Genomic DNA, 19,812 nt, shown 5'->3' with positions numbered 1-19,812 from the left:
TTTTACTTCAATTTATTCTGTGTGGATTCTTTTTTTAAATTGTCTTAGACTATTTAAAAAAAGATTCTATCCAAAATCCAAAATACCAGCTGCAGTTATTCACTTAAGAACTGTGGCAAGAAAGGTGGTATAATGGGCTTAGTGACCAAAGTTACAATGGCATTGAAAAAAGTGACTGATGACCATTTTTCACACTTAGCGACCATTTTCACACTTAACGACCGTTGCAGCATCCTCATGGTTACGCGATCAAAATTTTGATGTTTGGCAACAGATTCGTATTTATGATGGTTTCAGTGTCCTGGGATCATTTTAATTGCCTTTTGTGGCCTTTTGACAAAGTCAGATGGGGAAACCAGATTCACTTATGTTACTAACTTATCAGCTGCAGTTATTCACTTAAGAACTGTGGCAAGAAAGATGGTATAGTGATCAAAGTTTCAAAGGCATTGAAAAAAGTGACTGATGACCATTTTTCACACTTAGCCACCATTTTCACACTTAGCGACCGTTTCAGCATCCTCATGGTCACGTGATCAAAATTTTGATGTTTGGCAACAGTTACAATTTATATTTGTAAATTGTAGTTATGTTGAAATAAAAAAAAATATTACAATACTATTTTTGCATTGTATGAAAATTTTTGTTGCTCCGTATAAAATTTTTAATCAAGCCCCTCCCCCCCGGTCATAAGTGTCCCTCTTTACCAATCTGAAAATCTGGTCACCTTACTTTAAACCATACTATAAAATGTGATTGGTTACTGTTTTCTTCAATCAGCCATAAGAGGGAGCCAGAATGACTGTTAGCTCTTTGTTCATTAGATGCTGGGCTGATCTGATCTGAGTGCCGTGAGTTATTCTAAGTTTTGCAACTGTTAGCAAACTTTGTGTACCGGACTGTTTATATGATACTGGACTATGTTATTTGGATTATCCCTTAACTGAAAGACATTGATGACTGACTGTCTTATCAAACAGACTTGGACTGTTTGATACCTCTATTTCCACAAAAGTAAAAGCCTATTTAAACTGCAGTGTCTCTGTATGCTGGTTTGTGGGTTCTCCAACAGAACTCTCACAACGCTTCGCTGAACGTACTCGCTCTCCCAATGGGGAGTTTACCTAACAGTAAGTTAATACCCACCCCTCTCCTAGAAAAATGAAATATCCTAGGAAATATTGAAAAGGCAGAATATTATATTTCCCTGGATAAGAAATGGAGAAACATGTTTTTAGGTAGGCAACAGATTCACTCTTAATAGCCACCTTTCTTTGTCAATGGGCCATTAAAAGGCCTGAGCCAGTCTATTCTATGTAACAAAGAACTCCCCCCTTCAGCTCCAGGGTGATGGGATTAAAGCATGATCGTAATAGCCCTTTACCCATCTCACCACATGGCACCTGGGAAGAAGCAATGCTCAACCAAACTTGGATTCAAAACACAGCCTAGAGAGTTTTCCCTGCACGGCCCCATGGGAGTCTGACAACCAATCAAAATACAAGATCAAGATCAAATCCTAGAGAGGACATAAAACCAGGGACTTTCAGCATCTGTCTCTTTTTCTTCTTCACCCAACATCTGGAAGTATGTGATCCCCCTTTTCTGTTTAGGAGCTCAAGCCATGTGATCCTGTCCACCATTAAACCATCTTTCCAAGCAGCCTCCATGTTTCCAGTGTCTTTTTCCCCACTGGAAACTGAACCCAGAAGGACATTTCTTCCAACAGTATTAAATGGACCTTTATTCTAATTCTGCAGGTTTTAAAAATATGTTTCTAAATCCTACAGTTTAGTAGAAAAGACTCAGAATATATAGTTGAATAAATTTATTTCAAAAATGCACGATTGCCACCTTGTGGTTATTTCAGTAACTTACTATTCTGATAAGGTCTCTTCTATTTACTTGGGAGTAACCACAATTGAGAACAGTTTATTTCTTAATAAGGCACGCAGTCTGAAAGATATTTTAAGGTATTTTTCCAGACAAAAATATTTCAAGACGTTTTTCTTCCCTAGCCTCTTTTGAGTCAGTTAAGACTATGGTACGTAATGCCCCAATACTGAACCAATTGTGAATGCCTCATAGTTTTATGAGATGTAGTGTTTCATGTAGCACCTTATTGTTAAGCAGACTTTGAGGTTTTAGTACAGAACCAAAAAGCAAACAAACGCTTTTCCTTTAGACATGCGAATGGATTCTTTAACGTATTTTAAATGAATTTATTAAATAATAAAACACTGTCAAAATGTGACTGTAGCACTGAAGATGCTAATCTAATTGCCATTTCACTTTGAGGTACTTGTATAAACCGTCTTGTCTGGTCTCAAATCCCCGTTTTTGTAATTATGTAGCTCTGGATTATTTAGAATAGTAGAATAAATAGAGCCGGAAAGGACCTTGGAAGTCTTCTAGACTAGCTAGCCATTGTTTCTTGTCTTGCGTTCTAGTGCTTTGGAGAATAGTTTATTATAATTTAAGAATAATTTAATTTAAATAATTTAAAATAATTTTCCTCAATGAACCAATAAATTAGTGTTTTGAACTCCTTTGTTCAACTGTTTTTTTTTAAATCTAGTTTTAGAACTTGGGCGGAGAACAGATCACATTTTCAGTTTTATGTTTATGCAGAAACATTGAAAATTCAAAAGGGTTTACAAAACAAACACCACTGTAAACTGGGCAAGATCTGGTTAATAACACTAGATTAGAATTATGACGAGGAGAGAAAAAAATAACCGCTGAAGAAAGCAGCGACAAACTATTCTCTTGAAAGCCAAACGGAGGACTCAATTGAAAGCACCAGCATTACAACTGTTCACTCCTAAAGAAACAAAACACCGACGCTCCGAGGAAAGAGTTCCGCTTTCGTCTTCCGTCATCTCACTGACCTTACGTCACTTCCGCCCCGCCGTCCCAAGATTGGCTCCACGGAGCCGGATGCGAGGGCGGGCAATCTTTCCCCGTTGCCGCAGTGACAGGACCAGAGCGCTCTCGGAGCGGGGAAATGGCGGCGGCATCATCGTCGTCGCGTCGCTCGCAGCAGCATCATCATCATCACCCCGCTCACCCTCCAAGTCATCACTCAGTCCAGGCGCCCGTGTCTCCGCCTCGCAGCCCCAACCTTTCCCCCACGGGAGTTTCCTCTCAGCAGCGGCCCACTCTGGCCGGAGTTGAGGGCGAGGCCCCCGCCAACAGCGGCCGGGAAGGGACGGCGGGAACGGAGAGGCCTTTTTCTCCAGAGAGCGCCTGCGAAAGCTCCGGGCCTCCGCCGCCGCCGGGCTCCGGGGCCAGCAGCGCCGCCACCACCAGCAGCAGCAGCAGCAGCTCCGGTTCTTCGTCTTCCTCCTCTGCCGCCTCCAGCCCGGCTGCTCCCGACAGCCCCGACCCGCCCCCTCCGCCGTTGCAGCCCCTTCCTCCCCCCGTGGGAAGCGGCGCTTTCCGGGAGCTGCTCGAGGCCTGCCGCAATGGGGACGTAACCCGGGTCAGGCGCTTGGTGGATGCTACCAACGTCAACGCCAAAGACATGGCCGGCCGGAAATCCACCCCTTTACATTTCGCGGCAGGTGAGGGTCCTGTGGGGCGGGCGGGTAGGGAGGGAGCTCCAAAGTATAGCGTCGGACTCCGCCGTTTGGTTGGGACGCTTTGCCACAGCTGAGGTGAAGAAACAGCCGCCCACCGTGCAAGGTCTCTTAAGGCCAATGGCCCCAACTGCCTCAACCAAGAAAGAGGTGGTAGTAAGCCATAATTGGCTTCAGGCTTTCCATCCTCTGCATGGAGCAAGGGAAGAAGTCTTGCATAGGAGGCAGCAAAATGACTTAGGTCCCCTCTGTGGAAACCATCCTCTCTGCGCTTTGTCTGAGCTCTGCTGAGGGTTAAAGAGGGTTTGCCTTGCTCAGACTGGGTCTTGTACTGCCCAGTGAAGAATGTAGGAGGCTTTTCATTCTTTCTGGGGGGGGGGGGTCAGGAAAGAGATAAACAGATAAATCAGGGAAGGGGTGAAATAATGTATCTTGAGGGAGCAACTGCTGTGTCTGCTGTTGCTTTCTTAGCAAAGCATTGGGAAAGACGATGCTGTTAGAGCAATGTAGGCTTGCACATTGTATTAAATCATAAAATAGTTAATTGGTCAGATTTTGGCTTAGTCTATGACAGTGATGGCGAACCTTTTCAGCAGCGAGTGGCCAAACCAGAACATGTGTGCACCTGCTGCACTGGAACACTGGAAAACCAAAGACCAGCTGGCTGGCGCGCACATGCCTGTTTTCATGCTATTTTGGGGGCTTTTTCAGGCCAAAAATGACCCGGAAAACTCTTTTTTGGCTATTTTCTGGGCTGTTTTCCGATGCTCTGGCTCCCGCGAAGACCACTGGAAACCAGAAGAGTGGCTGGAGACAGCGCTTGTGCCCACAGAACGGACTCTGTGTGCCACTTCTGGCACGCGTGCCATAGGTTTGCCCTCATGGGTCTATGATGTGAATCCCGCCATTGTGTTAATATTGTGAAGGAACCAAGAAAAGTATGAGGGTTTGGCTCAGAAGGGCTGCTGGAGAATGCCCATTCTGTATGGATCCCTTGATAAGGAAATGTATAGTTCATAAGGATGAGAAGGAATTCTTGGAAAAGGATTCTCTATATAACTTAGAATCATTCCTGGGGAGGTGAATGGTCCTGTATCCCTTACTACAGCATTCATTTAAAGAATAAGGGATGTAGAGTGTTTTAGGATTTTAATCCCAATTTAGCAATAGTTATTTCTAAGACTCACTCCTCATATTGTGTTTTTCAGTCTATGGCTTTCATAAAAGGTCCAGTAACATGAACTTATAATTATGCAGAAAATGCATTGCCAGAAATTTTTATATGTTGTCTCAGAAAACACCATGTGGTATAGTTTTATGAATTAGAGTTGCTAAAATCAATTGCATATGAAATTATTCCATTGAGTGGTCTATGTAATATGAAGTAACAAGAGAAATTAATTCGTTTGCGATTTCACATTCTAAGAAAGCAAATGACAAAAATAGTAGAAAAGCATTAGAAAACTTGAAAGTGTGATTCTTGGAATAATTTTACTTAAACAATTATTTATGGAATTGAATGGTTGATTTTGAAGAGCTAGCTCAAAGACTGGTTGATTACATAACTGACATTTTTAGTTTTGTTATATAAAATGTGAGGCACAATATGCACAGAAATAATGGTTTTCTCTTTTCAAAAGCACTGTTTATAATTATAGCAAATGTTTTAAAGTTTCCAAAAGAGGGACTTAAAGGATAGGTCACATGTTTAAATCAGTTTAATAGACATCCCCCCCCTCCTCAACTGCTATTTCAAGTATTCTCTTGGAAAGGCATTTTGGTCAGTATGAAACAAATATAGTATTATTTCCACAACCACATTTGGTACATAACTGGGAAAAAATCCTCCTATTTATTTCTCTGTGGACCAACAATATGGAAAACACATGTTTATATTTGAATGCAGACTATCCAGAACCAACTGTTCTCCATTTATTGGTAAAATCCCACAACTTTTTTAAAAATTGTGATGCTTTTCTGAGATGCAGAAATTAAAATGAGGTTAAGCTATTTCAAATTACTCCCATCATCTCCCTTCCTGTTAGCCATATATTTCTGATTGTCAGCATTTTAAAGAAAAACTTTATGGAGGTTCTAATATTTATCTAGTAATGTAGTGTAGTTTAGTTGCCCTAATAGTTTATCCTGACTATATAGGGGTGCATAGATGCATTAAGAGGGACGGTTTGATGTAGTGATTGTCAGGTTAAAAACTGGGAGACTTGAATTCTAGTGCTTCCTTAGGCACAAAGCCAGCTGGGTAATCTTGGAAAAATCACTTTCCTCCAATTCTAGAAAGGAGACAATGGCAGACCACTTCCAAAATACCTTTCTGAGAAAATTGCAGGGACTTGCTTATCCAAGCAGTCATTAGGAGTCAAAAACTGGCTTGAAGGCATGAACACATAATAAATGCATTGGAGATGATGCTCTCAGTTTGTATGTAATATTGATTAAGTCCCACCTGCAATAATTTGCATGAAATTCCACCCAGCCTGCATCAAATAATTATAGGTTCAGTAATAGGGCATTGATGTGGGAATTATTTTCTGACACTAGTCAGCAGTGCCATTGTATTAAAAATTATTTTAGAGGAATAAATAATATTAGATTCAGGAGTGACATGACTTAGGTTAGATTCATACCGGTAATACCAAGCAGTAAAATGGTGTTTTTGACTTTGATGTGAGAAATGATGTAGGATTACACTGTAATTCTAACCCATGATTTCAGAACCTTTACTCTACAGAGATGTAGGAATAAGCAGCTGAGAGAATAAAATAAACCAGAAATTAGTCAAGGAAGCAAGCATTATTTTATTTTATATTATATTGTTTTAATTTGCATAAGTGATTAGAAAACCCAAACATTCATGAAGCACAGAAAATATAACTTCCAAAATGAATCAAGAATTTTTTTTACTCCAATTCTAAATTGGAGTAAAAGGAGAATTTGGAAAATTACTTGATATGTCAATAAGTGCTTTTGTGTCAACTTGTGGTTATAACATTTCTATTCATTTTTGTATATATACTTTGAGTCTTATAGAAATATTTATGTTGCTATTGAAGTTTTGATTGAAGGAATTGAATTCTGTTGTACACAATAATGATACATAGCAAGTAGATTTAAATCTGTTTATTAGTTGGTTTGGATCAGAGTGGATTTGATTTAAATCAACTCGATTTAAAACATAATTTTTAAAGAGCAACTGTCATCTCTGTCCTGCAGCAGCTCCTCCTGACCCCACTGTTGACTCACCGACAGTCCCAATATTGCAGAATATACAACCTCATGCTATATAACTAAGCTCCATGCTGAATAAACTAAATTATTAATGTATGTTAAATACAAAACTATCTTTATATAGATTTTTACTCCAAAAGCATTTATTAAAATAAATTTGGTAAAAATAAAAAAAAATCCAATTTAAAATTTTAAAATCCATTTTTTTTATTTTTTTAAAAAATCATTTTTTATCTACCCTGGTTTGGATATTATTACTGTAGATGTGCATTTTGATATATAACTGTTGATAACAACTCTAGAAAGTTTTGATCTGAATTAAAGTAACAGGCCAGTAAAGTAGATTAGATTATCTTCTATATTTTAACACCGTTTGCTGTGGAAAAGGATTTTAGCAAGAAAGAGGTTTAAAATATTTTTGGATTGGCATTTCTAAACTTTTTTAAAAAACCAACAAAGTGCTATAATATTTGCAGTATATTAGCAACAGGGTAAATTATAAATACAGTAAATTATAAATTTATTTTAGAGTTTTATACTCCTGTGTGCCATATACAGTGGTAATATTTATGCATTCTATATTGCATTGATTCAATTTCTTTTCACTAGGTTTTGGAAGAAAGGATGTTGTGGAACACTTGTTACAAACAGGAGCTAACGTCCATGCTCGTGATGATGGTGGACTGATACCTCTTCACAATGCCTGTTCCTTTGGCCATGCTGAGGTAGTTAGCCTCTTGCTGTGTCAAGGAGCAGAACCAAATGCCAGAGACAACTGGAACTATACCCCTCTTCATGAAGCTGCAATCAAAGGGAAGATAGATGTGTGTATTGGTAAGTAAAGCTTTCTTCAAAACACAATTGTTTTTTTATGTTAAAAAATTGGTAAGTATCAAAAGCTCATTTAGAAAATCCATTGAGTAATCTATACAAATAATCTAACTGCATTTTATAACTCATAATCCATGGTTTTTACTGTGTAATACAAAAATAGAAATAGAATGAAACTTAATCAGCCAAAACAATGAATACATTCAGCACTGCCAAATTTAATTTAAATATAAAATGCTGCCAACTGTGGAATGAAAAATCTTGATATTTGATTAATAGAATATTTGTGAATAACTTACAACTTTTCTAAATGTAAGATAAGAGATAGCTGTCTATCCTTACCATATGTAAAATTTAAGAATACTTTCTATAATGTTTTCAGCAGGTTTTGTACCTATGATGCTGAATTGCCATTATCATAAGACAGTAATGTGCATACATAACCATGTAAAAATATATTTGATTGTAATTTAACCTTTATATCAGTTAGGTTTTGATATTAAACATAATTGTCATTTCCTTTACTGATTATTAAATTCTTGACTTGACAGTTTTTTCCCAAAGTAACCAGAAACATTCTAAAATAAATCAAGTAGTAAGTACAGTAAGTTTAATTGTAATCATAGATCATAAAATATAAAACATACCATAAAATACAATATAATAAAATAACAGTGGAATACTGTTTGTATTATAACCGAAGTTATAAAGCAGTATTGGATGTAAAAAAGTTAAAACAAGATAAATCTGAGGCTACAATAAAAAAATATTTCTAAGTTTAAATTACAGTGCAGCAAAAGTATCAATTTGGAAACACAATTGCATGAAGATAGTTGAGTTGTTTGAGACCTGAACTCTTGAGGTCATCTACCAATTAAATTAGATAGAAAAATATGGTACCTCTATAGTTTATAATGCTTTTTTTATTATTTCCTCCTTCCTTCCTTCCTTCCTTCCTTCCTTCCTTCCTTCCTTCCTTCCTTCCTTCCTTCCTTCCTGAGTTTCCACAGGAAAGGTTGAGGGGAGGGAGGCTTGACCCAAGTGCCAGTTCAACATCCAGTACATCCACTGCCTTTCATTTTTTGTTATATTTTGAACAATAAAGGACAAAAGCAAGGTGCAAAATAGATACTGGCTATTCCCATTCTTTTTCCATTTTTCAACTAACTTGCCATATTTAATGTGAGAACCTGAATCAGATATTCTCACTTTCCTCAAAAAAACAAGAGAGATCCCAATGATCTGCTGATATGTAAACTTTATGTCAAGTTGTGGGGCGCAAGGAGCCTGGGCAGCATGTGGGCATCCTGAAGTAGTATGTTTTTCACCCGTCTGTTGAAGAAAAACTTTTCGACAAGGTTAGCTTTTAGAAAAAAGTGTGTGTATGTCTGTTGTTAAAGGTTATAAAAGTGGTATCCAGACTTAAGTTTCATTAAATTATAATATATCTTTTATATAATAGTACAGCCTGTTAATGACAGTAATTGGAATTTGGAACTCTATCACTAAACAACACAATTGTAAAAAACACAACATGATGATGGCTGTTTTAGCCAAAATCCCACATGGATATTAGGCACAAATGTTACATAATCACAATTTGTAATTTCTTGCCAGTTTACCCATTGACTTTGTTTATTGGAAGCTGGCAGGGAAGGTTGCAAATGATGATCATGGGACATTGTAACAATTCTAATTGCAAGCTGGTTGCCAAGCGTCTGAATTGTGATCACATCTCTGGGACTGTTACAATGGCTGCAACTTTGAGGACTAGCTATAGTCCTCAAAGTTGTTCAGCCGTGTGATAACTTTAAATAGTCACTGAAAAGTGGCTGAAGAAATGGTCATTAACTAAGGACTACCTATAGAAGCAGTTTCAGTGTTCTTAGGATCTTCTTTGTGAAACAAATCTGCCCTTATATGTCTGCAATTGATCTAAACATAGTTTTTAAGACTAATATTTTTGATATTAAATGCATAGTATTTCGCTGAATCATTCTCTGATGCAAAAACTATTTTTAAAATAAAAACTTAATTATATTGCATATTGATTAAAACTGACGAGTGTACCAAGAGTATATCAGATTAATTTCACATTGCTGTGCATCATTCAAATAATTATACAACATTGCTTCTAGGTTATTTAAGTCTAAAATATGTATTTAATTTCTATCAATCAATCTTGCATCAATACTGCATGTATAACAGATATTATCAGACAGCCAGTTTGTTACAGTGGTTAAGGCACTAAGTTACAAACCTGAAAGCTGGGAATTCTAATCCCACTTATCTTCAAAGCCAATTAGGTGATCTTGGCCCATCTTCTTTCTGAGCCCTAGGAAACAGGCAATAGCAAATTGTTTCTAAAGTCTTGCCAAGAAAACTATAGCGACTTGTCCAAGCAGTCATTAAGTAAATAAATGAAATTGCAACACTACTCCTCAAAAATGCAATATATGTGCAGTGTTTTTACTAAAAAACAAATAAGAAATTTATAGCTCTGACACTCCTTATTTTCTAGGTTTTCATGACTTGGAGTTCCTCTGATAATGGCTAGGATTATCATCTCTAAGTGATGCAGTCATGTGACATTCACATTTTATGACTTCATTGCTAGTTAATGGCAATTTCCATCTCAATTGCCATTGTAACCTGAGGATTACCTATATCGGTGGTCCCTAACCTTTCCCGCTTTGCAGACCAGTAGAGAGGAAGAGGAAATAGTTCCATGTGAATGGCAGCTCCATTTCTGCGGGGGGCAGGTACTTGCGTGCACACACACACGAAGCTCCATTTGTATGAGTGGTGCTTCATGCCCGTGCACTTCATACCTGCCAGCCACAGCCTGGTTCCAAAGGGTCCTCAGCCCAGTACTCGGCCACAGCCCAAAGATTGGAGGATCCTGACCTATATATAAATTATTTAGATTGCTTTCCATCAAAAATTAGTATCAACTTCTTCCTGAAATGTTTTTACTACAAAGGCCTGTGAACAAAATATGTTATTCTTGGAATGTTTAAAAATTAGATTCATTATTATCCAAATTCACCCATCATTCTTAGTGGGATATATATTGGATATAGTATTTTTTCAAAAAAATTATTTGATAAACATAATCAATTTAAAATTTATATTGTAATGGTAATTTAACTGATGCTTTTAAATCTACAGTTATATTTTGAAGAATGTAATGGTTTTACATAAATATTAGTGTCAACTTATTACATTGAAGAAAATTTGCTTCCCCAAATTTTTTTTAGCTTACAATGTGATTTATTTCACTTTCTGTTAATTGGAACATTGAGTTGAATAATTAGTACATTTGGTAAAGAATAAAGTAAGATTATGCAGCCTGCTCAGAATAATGTTATATGAAGAATGGGGGTTATTAAAGTGGAAATAATGAAATATGTAGGCAGTATATGTTCATTTTTTAAAATTAATGTTGCTATAAACAACTACCTGTCTCAGGTTGCCCTTTATCCCCAGTTTTGTTTGCATTGATGGAGGTTTTGGCAAATGCAATTAGGGAAGATTCATTGATTGAAGGAATTGGTGTTCAGAAAAAAACTAAAATATTATTTGCAGACAATATATTATTAACATTTCAAAATCCTGTAGTTATTATAGAGCGGATATATTTACACCTGAATGAATTTGGGAAATATATTGGATTACAAATAAACTGGGGAAAATCAGAAATGATTTTATATAACCATAGTAAAGAAGAAGTGGATGTATTGAAAATTGAATTTGAATTAAAAAATTGAAAGGAAAATATAAATTAAAAATAGTAGATAGCATTAAATATTTAGGTATTGACACCCCCAAAATATTCAAGAGTTAAAGAAAATACACTATGAAAAGTTAAGTGAAGATATAAAAGATAAAATAAATAAATATGAGAAAGTAAAATTATCATTGTTTAGAAGAACTTCAATGATAAAAATGAAGTTTTTACCAAAAAATCATTTTTTGTTTTGGATGATCCCAATTAAATTTTTGGATCAAGAATTAAAGCAAATACAGAGATTGCTGGAGGCGTATTCTAATGGAGGTAAAAGAGCAAGAATAAGTAAAGCATTACGGTATGAACCATTAAAAATAGTGGGCTGGGTCTTCCAAATGATAGAAATTACTGGGTAGCGAATCAATTAAAGGTGGCCCCAGATATTATAGCATTGACTAGAGATGGAGGGATGTAGAGTTAAAATAATTAAAGGAAATAGGTAATTCTATAGAAACATATTGGTTTAAAAAGGATATTTTAAAAAATGCTAGGAGGATTCAATATCCCTTTTTTAAAAATGATAGAATTATGGAACAAATGGAGATACCAGTTAATGGCCGGAATTTCTCCTTTAACACTGGTGGTGGAAATGGAGAAATTCCCTAAGATTGAATTGAAAGAATGGATTAGTAAACTAAAAGAGAATCAGATATATAAATGGGAAGACTGGAGGAACAAGATAAAAATATAACACAACTAAAGACCGTTTTATCAGATATTAAATTAAATTGGTTGAATTTAATACAATTAGAGAAATGGATAAAAGTGGAAGAAATATAGTTATCAAAATTTGAAATGATTATAAAAGAATGTGAGGTGACTGAAGAATATATAGGTAAAGGAAGAACTGGGAAAATATATTGAATATTAACTGAATTAGAACAGGCAAAGGTTTAAAATTAATTTGGGAATCAAATTTAGGAGAAATAAATGATAATGATTGGAAAAATATTTAGAATAGAAGTGTATATAAGAATATATGCACTTATATTTAGTTAAGAGTTAAGGAAAATGGATATAAAGTGATATAGAGGTGGTACCTAATGCCATATAAATTAAATCAAATAGATGATAAATATACAAATATTTGTTGGAGGTGCAAAAAAGAGGTTGGAACATATAAACATGTGGTGGGATTGTGATAGCGCACAAAAATATGGGACATGGTGCTCAGAGAAATTAGAACACTTGAATGTAAATTTAGAGATTTCACTGAGGATTGCATTTCTGTTGCTGGTGGAAAAACAGGATATAAATGAAACAAAAAAGGAATTGATTGTAAATTTGATAATGGCAGCTAGATTAGTGATGGCTAAATATTGGGGACCAAATTGGAATATTCAAAGAAATTCATGAATAATTTATTTATGTGGATGTGTTCATGTCAAAATACTTTTTGAAACTTTACACCAAATATCAGTTAAAGAGATAGAGAATGTGCTCTGTACATTCATGTCATTTATCTATTGTCCATAATTAGTTTATTTGCAGCCTAATAGTAGATTTATGGGTCTAAACTGTTCTGTGATATAAGGAGGGATGTTCACCCTTGAGGAAAAACCAATCAGTAGTTGAATAGTCTATTATAAACAAAAGCAGATTTCTGAATTATGATCTTTGTTGGCAGCATGATCAGTGTATGTTGTATTGGCAGTTGCATTTATTCTATATGCCAAATGTTTGAGAATTATTATTATTTCTTTATTCAGTACTGCTGCAACATGGAGCTGATCCAAATATTCGGAATACAGATGGAAAATCAGCTTTAGATCTTGCAGATCCTTCTGCAAAAGCTGTACTTACTGGTGAGTATATATGATTGTTAAGTCACATATAATTAGCCTTCTAAAGTTCTGTCTAGATTTCCTGGGATAAAAACAGAACACTGTATGTGTTGATTTACTGTATGTGCTATTAAGGGATCAAAATTTACTTTGCTTATTGTGCTTACTTTTAGGCATATGATAGGACTTGGAACTTGTAATTTAATGATTTTGGTTAAAGTTTACATAACTATAAGTACTCTTTAAGAAATCTGCAAAGGTTTAGGATGGAAATGACACAGAATTGTACAGAAATGACATTAATTGCACATGTGGATACGTCTGTGGTGTGAGTACAACCCTCATCTGTTGTGTCTAAGAGATCTTAGTGTCTTTCCATATTACTATATCCTGGGCTTTCCTGGGTTGGGAGTGGAAGGCTGTGAGTTGCAGTAGTTTTGCTTCTTGTTGATTCAAATTGGTGATGATAAGGGAAAAGTCCATTTCATTACTCCTTAATTGTGGGGTACCATAGCGATCAGGGCTCTTTTCTTTCTGCAAGAAGCTCTCAAAAAATTTCATGAAGCCCTGGGTGAGGCCATCTTTCAATACAAGTTCTAATGTCATCAATATATTGATGATATTTACTTTCCCATCTTGACTTTGGGCCAAGCATGTAATACCATTGAAGTTTTATGGGCCTAGTCCTGTTTCTTTGTTGACTGGGAGGAGCCCCGTGTGTTCATCGGACTGCTCGAGGATTATTGTTACCAAAGAGGAGGTGGGTGATTCGAACGACGCTGGATGAGACAAGGCAGCTGGCATATTCCCTGCTGCCACAGTCTCTTTAGGCGCCCCCCCCCCCTGCTCGGCGGTTTACGTTGCTTGGTGTTCCTGGCATTTCTTGACATCCTTGTCCCCGCTTTTTGGAATCCTTTGGACTCTGCTGACCGGTTTCAAAGAGGGGGTTAGTCGGTTTGATATGGTGCTGTATAAGACCAGGCAACTGGCCTCGCGGCCGCTGCCACAACCCCTTAGACTCCCCCCCTCCTCCATCTTATTTGACTCGGCCTCTCCCTGCGGTGCGGCCTCTCCTTTGTTGGCCCTCTGTTTGCCCTCACCCATACAGGGTTTTTGTCATCTGGCTTCCCTGCTCTCGACTGCTGGATGTTGGACTTGGCGATCTGGTCCCATTTGGTATGACCACTGCCACCCGTCGATGCCAAGGGACGCCATCTCAGCCCCCCTCTGGCTTTTTGGGACCCCCCCCCATTTCTACACCATCTATCGCACAAGGAAGAGGGGAGACGAACTTTCTTTCTCCCTCTATACCTCCGCTAACTTCCATCGGACTGGACTTTTGTGAATCCACCTACAGACTTTACACGAACTTGCACATTTTCTAACAGTTGCGCAACTTTTCTTTCTTGTATGGGGAGTGTATGTGGTATGTATGTGTCTGATTGAATGATCCCACACTTTTAATTTTACGTATTTTATTAGTATTTTATTGTATCATTGTATTTTAATATTAGTGGGGTATGCATGTGGAGAATGCCTGGCCGGTATGTGTGGGAGGATTGAGAGCGCGGCCTGGAGCCCCCTCCACTGAGTGCAGAAGTGGATGGGGGCCTGGATCCGCCTCTCGTCCGAAAGTGAATGTCATGAATGGCCGGCTGGGGAGAACGGGGGCCGCGGGATGGGAAGAGGGGGTGACGGGGACGGGACGGAGCCTCCCGGTTATGTTTGGGAGAGGCAGGTATGACGGGAGTTACAGGGCTAGCCATTACCGGGGAAGGAGGGTTCGCTACGTTACAGCGATCCCTCCTTCCGGCCCTGATAGCTCAACTCTAGAACCAGGTGGCAAGAGATGTCAGGGCCCTGGTCTCAGGTTGCTGTTGCTAAATGCCAGGTCTGTGATTCATAAAGCTCCCCTCGTCCGGGACTTAATATTAGATGAAGGGGCAGACCTGGCATATATTACTGAAACCTGGCTGGGCCACGAGGGAGGAATCCCCCTCTCAGTAATGTGCCCAGAAGGGTTTCAGGTGCTCCACCAACTGCGACGCCAGAGAAGGGGTGGGGGAGTGGCAGCCATCATCCAAGAGTCATTAGGTCTTCGTGGGATCCCTGCTCCGGAGATTGTCGGGTGTGAGTCCCTTCTGGTGAAGTTGGACCTAGGGGGTCAAGTGGGCTTGTTTCTAACGTACCTACCTCCCAGCTGCATTACAACAGCCCTGCCTACGCTCCTTGAGTCAGTAGCCGGACTGGCAGTTGAGTTCCCCAGACTGATAGTACTGGGGGATTTCAACCTGCCATCTCTTGGCGAACGCTCGGATGGAGCGCAGGAGTTCATGGCTTCCATGACAACCATGGACTTGACCCAGGTAATTCAATGTCCGACTCACACAGCGGGTCACACGCTCGACCTCGTGTTTCTCTCGGGGCAGTGGAGACGTGATCTGGAACTGAAGGGCATAGAGATCTTGCCCTTGTCATGGTCAGATCACTTCCTACTGAGGCTTGACTTTCGGAAACTACTCCCCCACCGCAGGGAGGGGGAGCCGATTAAGTGGTTCTGCCCCAGGCGCCTGATGGGCCCTTTGGGATTTCAGATGGCACTTGGTGAGATACCTGACTCCCTTGCCCACAATCTGACAGAGTCCTTGGTCGCGGCTTGGAATACAGCGGCGGCTGAGGCACTGGACCGGATTGCGCCTTTGCGGCCTCTCCACAGCAGTGGATCCAGGAGGGCGCCTTGGTTTACCGAGGAACTCCGGGAGATGAAGCACCAAAAGAGACGCCTAGAGCGACGTTGGAGGGCTAGTAACTCCGAATCTGACCGAACACTACTAAGAGCCTTTATTAGGACTTATTTAGTGGCAATACGGGCGGCAAAATGTGCTCATTTTTCCGCTCTTATTGCATCCGCAGAATCTCACCCGGCCGCCCTGTTTAGGATAACACGCTCCCTCCTGAAAGGGAGGGATGCGAGTGAACCCTTACAGGGTAGAGCCGAGGAATTTGTTCAGTTTCTGTCGGACAAAGTCGCTCAGTTTCGGACGGACCTGGACTTCACTTGGGCAGTTCCTGCTGAGATGCTGGGGGAGGGCCTTGATCGGACTTTGTGGAGCGAGTTTCAACTTGTCACTCCTGAGGAAGTGAACAAGGCCATGGGAGCGGTGAGTGCCTCCACCTGCCTACTGGACCCGTGTCCCTCCTGGCTGGTCTCGACCAGCAGGGAGGTAACACAAGGCTGGCTCCTGATGATTGTCAACGCCTCTCTACGGGAGGGATCTTTCCCGCACCCACTAAAGGATGCGGTGGTGAGACCTCTCCTTAAAAAGCCTTCTCTGGACCCAGCTATCCTTAACAACTATCGTCCAGTCTCCAACCTCCCCTTTGTAGGGAAGGTTGTTGAGAAGGTGGTGGCCTTTCAACTCCGATGGTCCTTGGATGAAACAGATTATCTAGACCAGTGATGGGCAACCTTTTTGGCGTGGTGTGTCAAAAATCGGCAAAAAATCGAGCATAACTCGCGTTGTGTGTCACTTCGACAAAAACATAATTTTGCGCAATTTATAGTTTAAACTACAAAAATATATAATTGCAATATAATTGTATTTAATAAACCAAAAACAAATTATTTAACATAGCTGCTTAGTAACTTCTTTGTTCATCAGTCGATTTCGTATGTTGCCCTTGATATTATTATCAGTATCACTTACCAACGGTCCTGCTTAGCAACCAAAATGTTGGCTCAGAAACTCTGGCATTGAAGCGTGCAAGTCTTAAAGCTGTCAAGTTACAAGACCCTTGCACCCCTAACCCTTTAGGAAAAAAACCCCAGGGGTCTTCAAACCTGACAGCTTTAAGCCTTGTGGACTTCAACTCTTCAACTAAAAGAAAGACTGATAAATATTAAAAAAATAAAACCAAAAAGCAGCTACTGCAGTGGCTTAGAATTTTACTCAATTACTGTTGAGCCCATGGAAAGTTCTGCAGCCCCAGGAGCAAAGGAAGGGGGATGGAGAGAGAGAGATTGGCTGTTTGGGGTGCTTGAAACCACCTGGCCCTCCCCAAAGGAAACCCTCATTTGCAGGATGAGCCTCGACTGGCTCTGCCCAGCGGGGTTACCCCAAGCGCCATTGGGCAGCGAGGGATGCTTATCCTTTTTCCTTCGGCTGCTTCAGCTGGGACTTCAGACACCCCAAGGGAGGGACTTTATCGGGCCTCCCCCTCCCCACCCTTTGAATGAAGGTGTGATATGGCTCCTCCATCCCTGCTCTTTAACCCAGCCAGAATTACAGGAGGGCTGCCCCCGTTCTGCTTTCCGGGGTGGATCTTAGCCGAGGGACACCAAGACCCCAGAATGGGTGGGGGGTGGGGGAAGAGCTTCTTGACGGAGGCCACGATCGACTTTTGGAAGTTGTGTTTTCGTAAAATAAGATTAACCTTTGGATGTGTTTGTTCCGCTCGGCCAGCGGCGTTTTCTCCCACTTAATCCCGGCGGATCCTGATATCTGAGCTGGAAAACTGCAACCCCCCCGGAAATGATGACGCCCCGCTGAGTAGCTGGGACTTGCAGAAAAAGGCTGCAGAGAGAGAAGCGTTCGATCCGTAATCCGTCTGTGGGGGGCGCTGGGGACAGGCTGGGCCCCTTCTTCCCACCTCTATCCCCCCCCACTCTTGAGGGACAAGCCCTTTCCCCTGTCCCAACGGTGGAATTTGAGGCTATCTCTGCTTTCCCTCTCCCTCCCTCAGTTGTGCGGCAGCGGCAGCTCTCAGCCTGGGCGGCAGCGTCACACAGGCTGTGGAAGGAGGGGGAGGAGGAGGGAACCAAAGAGAGCTTTTACCGAGTCTGCGCCCCACAGCCAGGACCGTCCTGGCGCCTCAAGCCGCGTTTCTTCCTGCAAAGCCCTTCTGGCGTCAAGCGGAACTCTCGGGTTGCCCGAAGGGCTTTGCAGGAAGAAACGCGGCTTGAGGCGCCAGGACGGTCCTGGCTGTGGGGCGCAGACCCGGTAAAAGCCTCTCTTTGGTTGGTTCCCTCCTCCTCCTCCTCCTCCTCCTCCTCCTTCCACAGCCTGTGTGACGCTGCCGCCCAGGCTGAGAGCTGCCGCTGAAACAAGTTTGGGGAGCATGTGCGTGTCACCCGAAATGGCTACGCGTGTCAGCACTGACACGCGTGTCATAGGTTCGCCATCACTGATCTAGACCCTTTTCAGTCAGGTTTCAGGCCTGGTTACGGCACCGAAACTGCTTTGGTCGCACTGATCGATGATCTCTGGCGGGCCAGGAATAGAGGATATTCCTCTATCCTGGTGCTTCTTGACCTCTCAGCGGCCTTCGATACCATCGACCATGGTATCCTTCTGCGGCGGTTGCGGGAGGTGGGAGTGGGAGGCACCATTCTACGGTGGTTCTCCTACCTCTCAGAAAGGTCGCAGTCGGTGTTGGTTGGAGGCCAGAGGTCGACCCCTAGGCCCCTTAAATATGGGGTGCCGCAGGGCTCGGTCCTGTCCCCCCTCCTATTTAACATCTACATGAAGCCGTTGGATGAGATCATATGCCGGCACGGGATCAAATACCATCAGTATGTGGACGACACTCAACTCTATCTGTGCCAACTGAGCGAAGTGATGGAAGTGATGTGCCAGTGCCTGGAGGCTGTCAGGGTCTGGATGGGAGTGAACAAACTTGCACTCAATCCAGACAAGACCGAGTGGCTATTGATGCTGCCTCCCAGGGATAATCCAGATATTCCATCCCTTAGCCTGGGGGGTGAAATTTTACACCCCTCAGAGAGGGTCCACAACTTGGGTGTCCTCCTGGATTCACAGCTGACATTAGAACATCATTTGTTGGCTGTGGCCAGGGGGGCCTTTGCCCAGGTTCGCCTGGTGCACCAGTTGCGGCCCTATCTGGACCGGGAGGCACTTCGAATGGTCACTCATGCCCTCGTCACCTCAAAGCTCGATTACTGTAATGCGCTTTACATGGGGCTGCCCTCGAAAAGTGTTTGGAGTCTACAGTTAGTCCAGAATGCAGCCGCGCGAGTGATTATGGGTGTACCTAGATACACCCATATTACACCTATCCTCCGCGAGCTGCACTGGCTTCCGATCAGTCTCCACACACAATTCAAGGTGCTGGTCATCACCTTTAAAGCCCTACATGGCTTAGGACCTGGATATCTGGGAGACCGCCTCCTACCACATACCTCCCAACAGCCGATAAGAACTCACAGACTGGGCCTTCTCCAGGTGCCGTCGACCGGACAATGCCGGCTGGCGGCTCCTCGGAGGAGGGCCTTCTCTGTAGCTGCTCCGACCCTGTGGAGCGACCTACCCGTAGAGATCCGGACCCTCCCCACTCTCTCGGCCTTCCAAAAAGCCACTAAAACCTGGCTATTCCGGCAGGCCAGGGGCTGTTGACTCAGGAATGAGGTCCAGCCCCAATCAGATTGAGTGTATGGTGTCTTGTTTTTAAATTGTTTCTTTTTAAATTGTTCCTTATTTTTAACTCTTTATATTTAACTCTTTATATTAACTTTATCTGTAAGCCGCCCGGAGTCCTACGGGATTGGGCGGCATATAAATCT

At 41.2% G+C, this 19,812-nt stretch overlaps 1 protein-coding gene across 1 annotated transcript in view; it reads left to right on the top strand.

Moving 5' to 3' along the window:
- Positions 1-2,658: 2,658 nt before the first annotated feature.
- Positions 2,659-19,812, top strand: part of TNKS (tankyrase) — a 95,427-nt gene continuing 78,273 nt past the window's right edge. Inside the window, exons 1-3 of the mRNA XM_032213078.1 lie at positions 2,659-3,566; positions 7,437-7,661; positions 13,158-13,253. Coding sequence (XP_032068969.1) covers positions 3,008-3,566; positions 7,437-7,661; positions 13,158-13,253 — 880 coding nt within the window. The 5' untranslated portion in view covers positions 2,659-3,007. The remainder of the gene's footprint in view (positions 3,567-7,436; positions 7,662-13,157; positions 13,254-19,812) is intronic.

This window comes from Thamnophis elegans, chromosome 3, assembly GCF_009769535.1.
Source record: "Thamnophis elegans isolate rThaEle1 chromosome 3, rThaEle1.pri, whole genome shotgun sequence".
Lineage (NCBI taxonomy): Eukaryota > Metazoa > Chordata > Lepidosauria > Squamata > Colubridae > Thamnophis > Thamnophis elegans.
The sequence above is the reverse complement of the archived record's forward strand: the minus strand, read 5'-3'. Positions and strand labels throughout refer to the sequence as shown.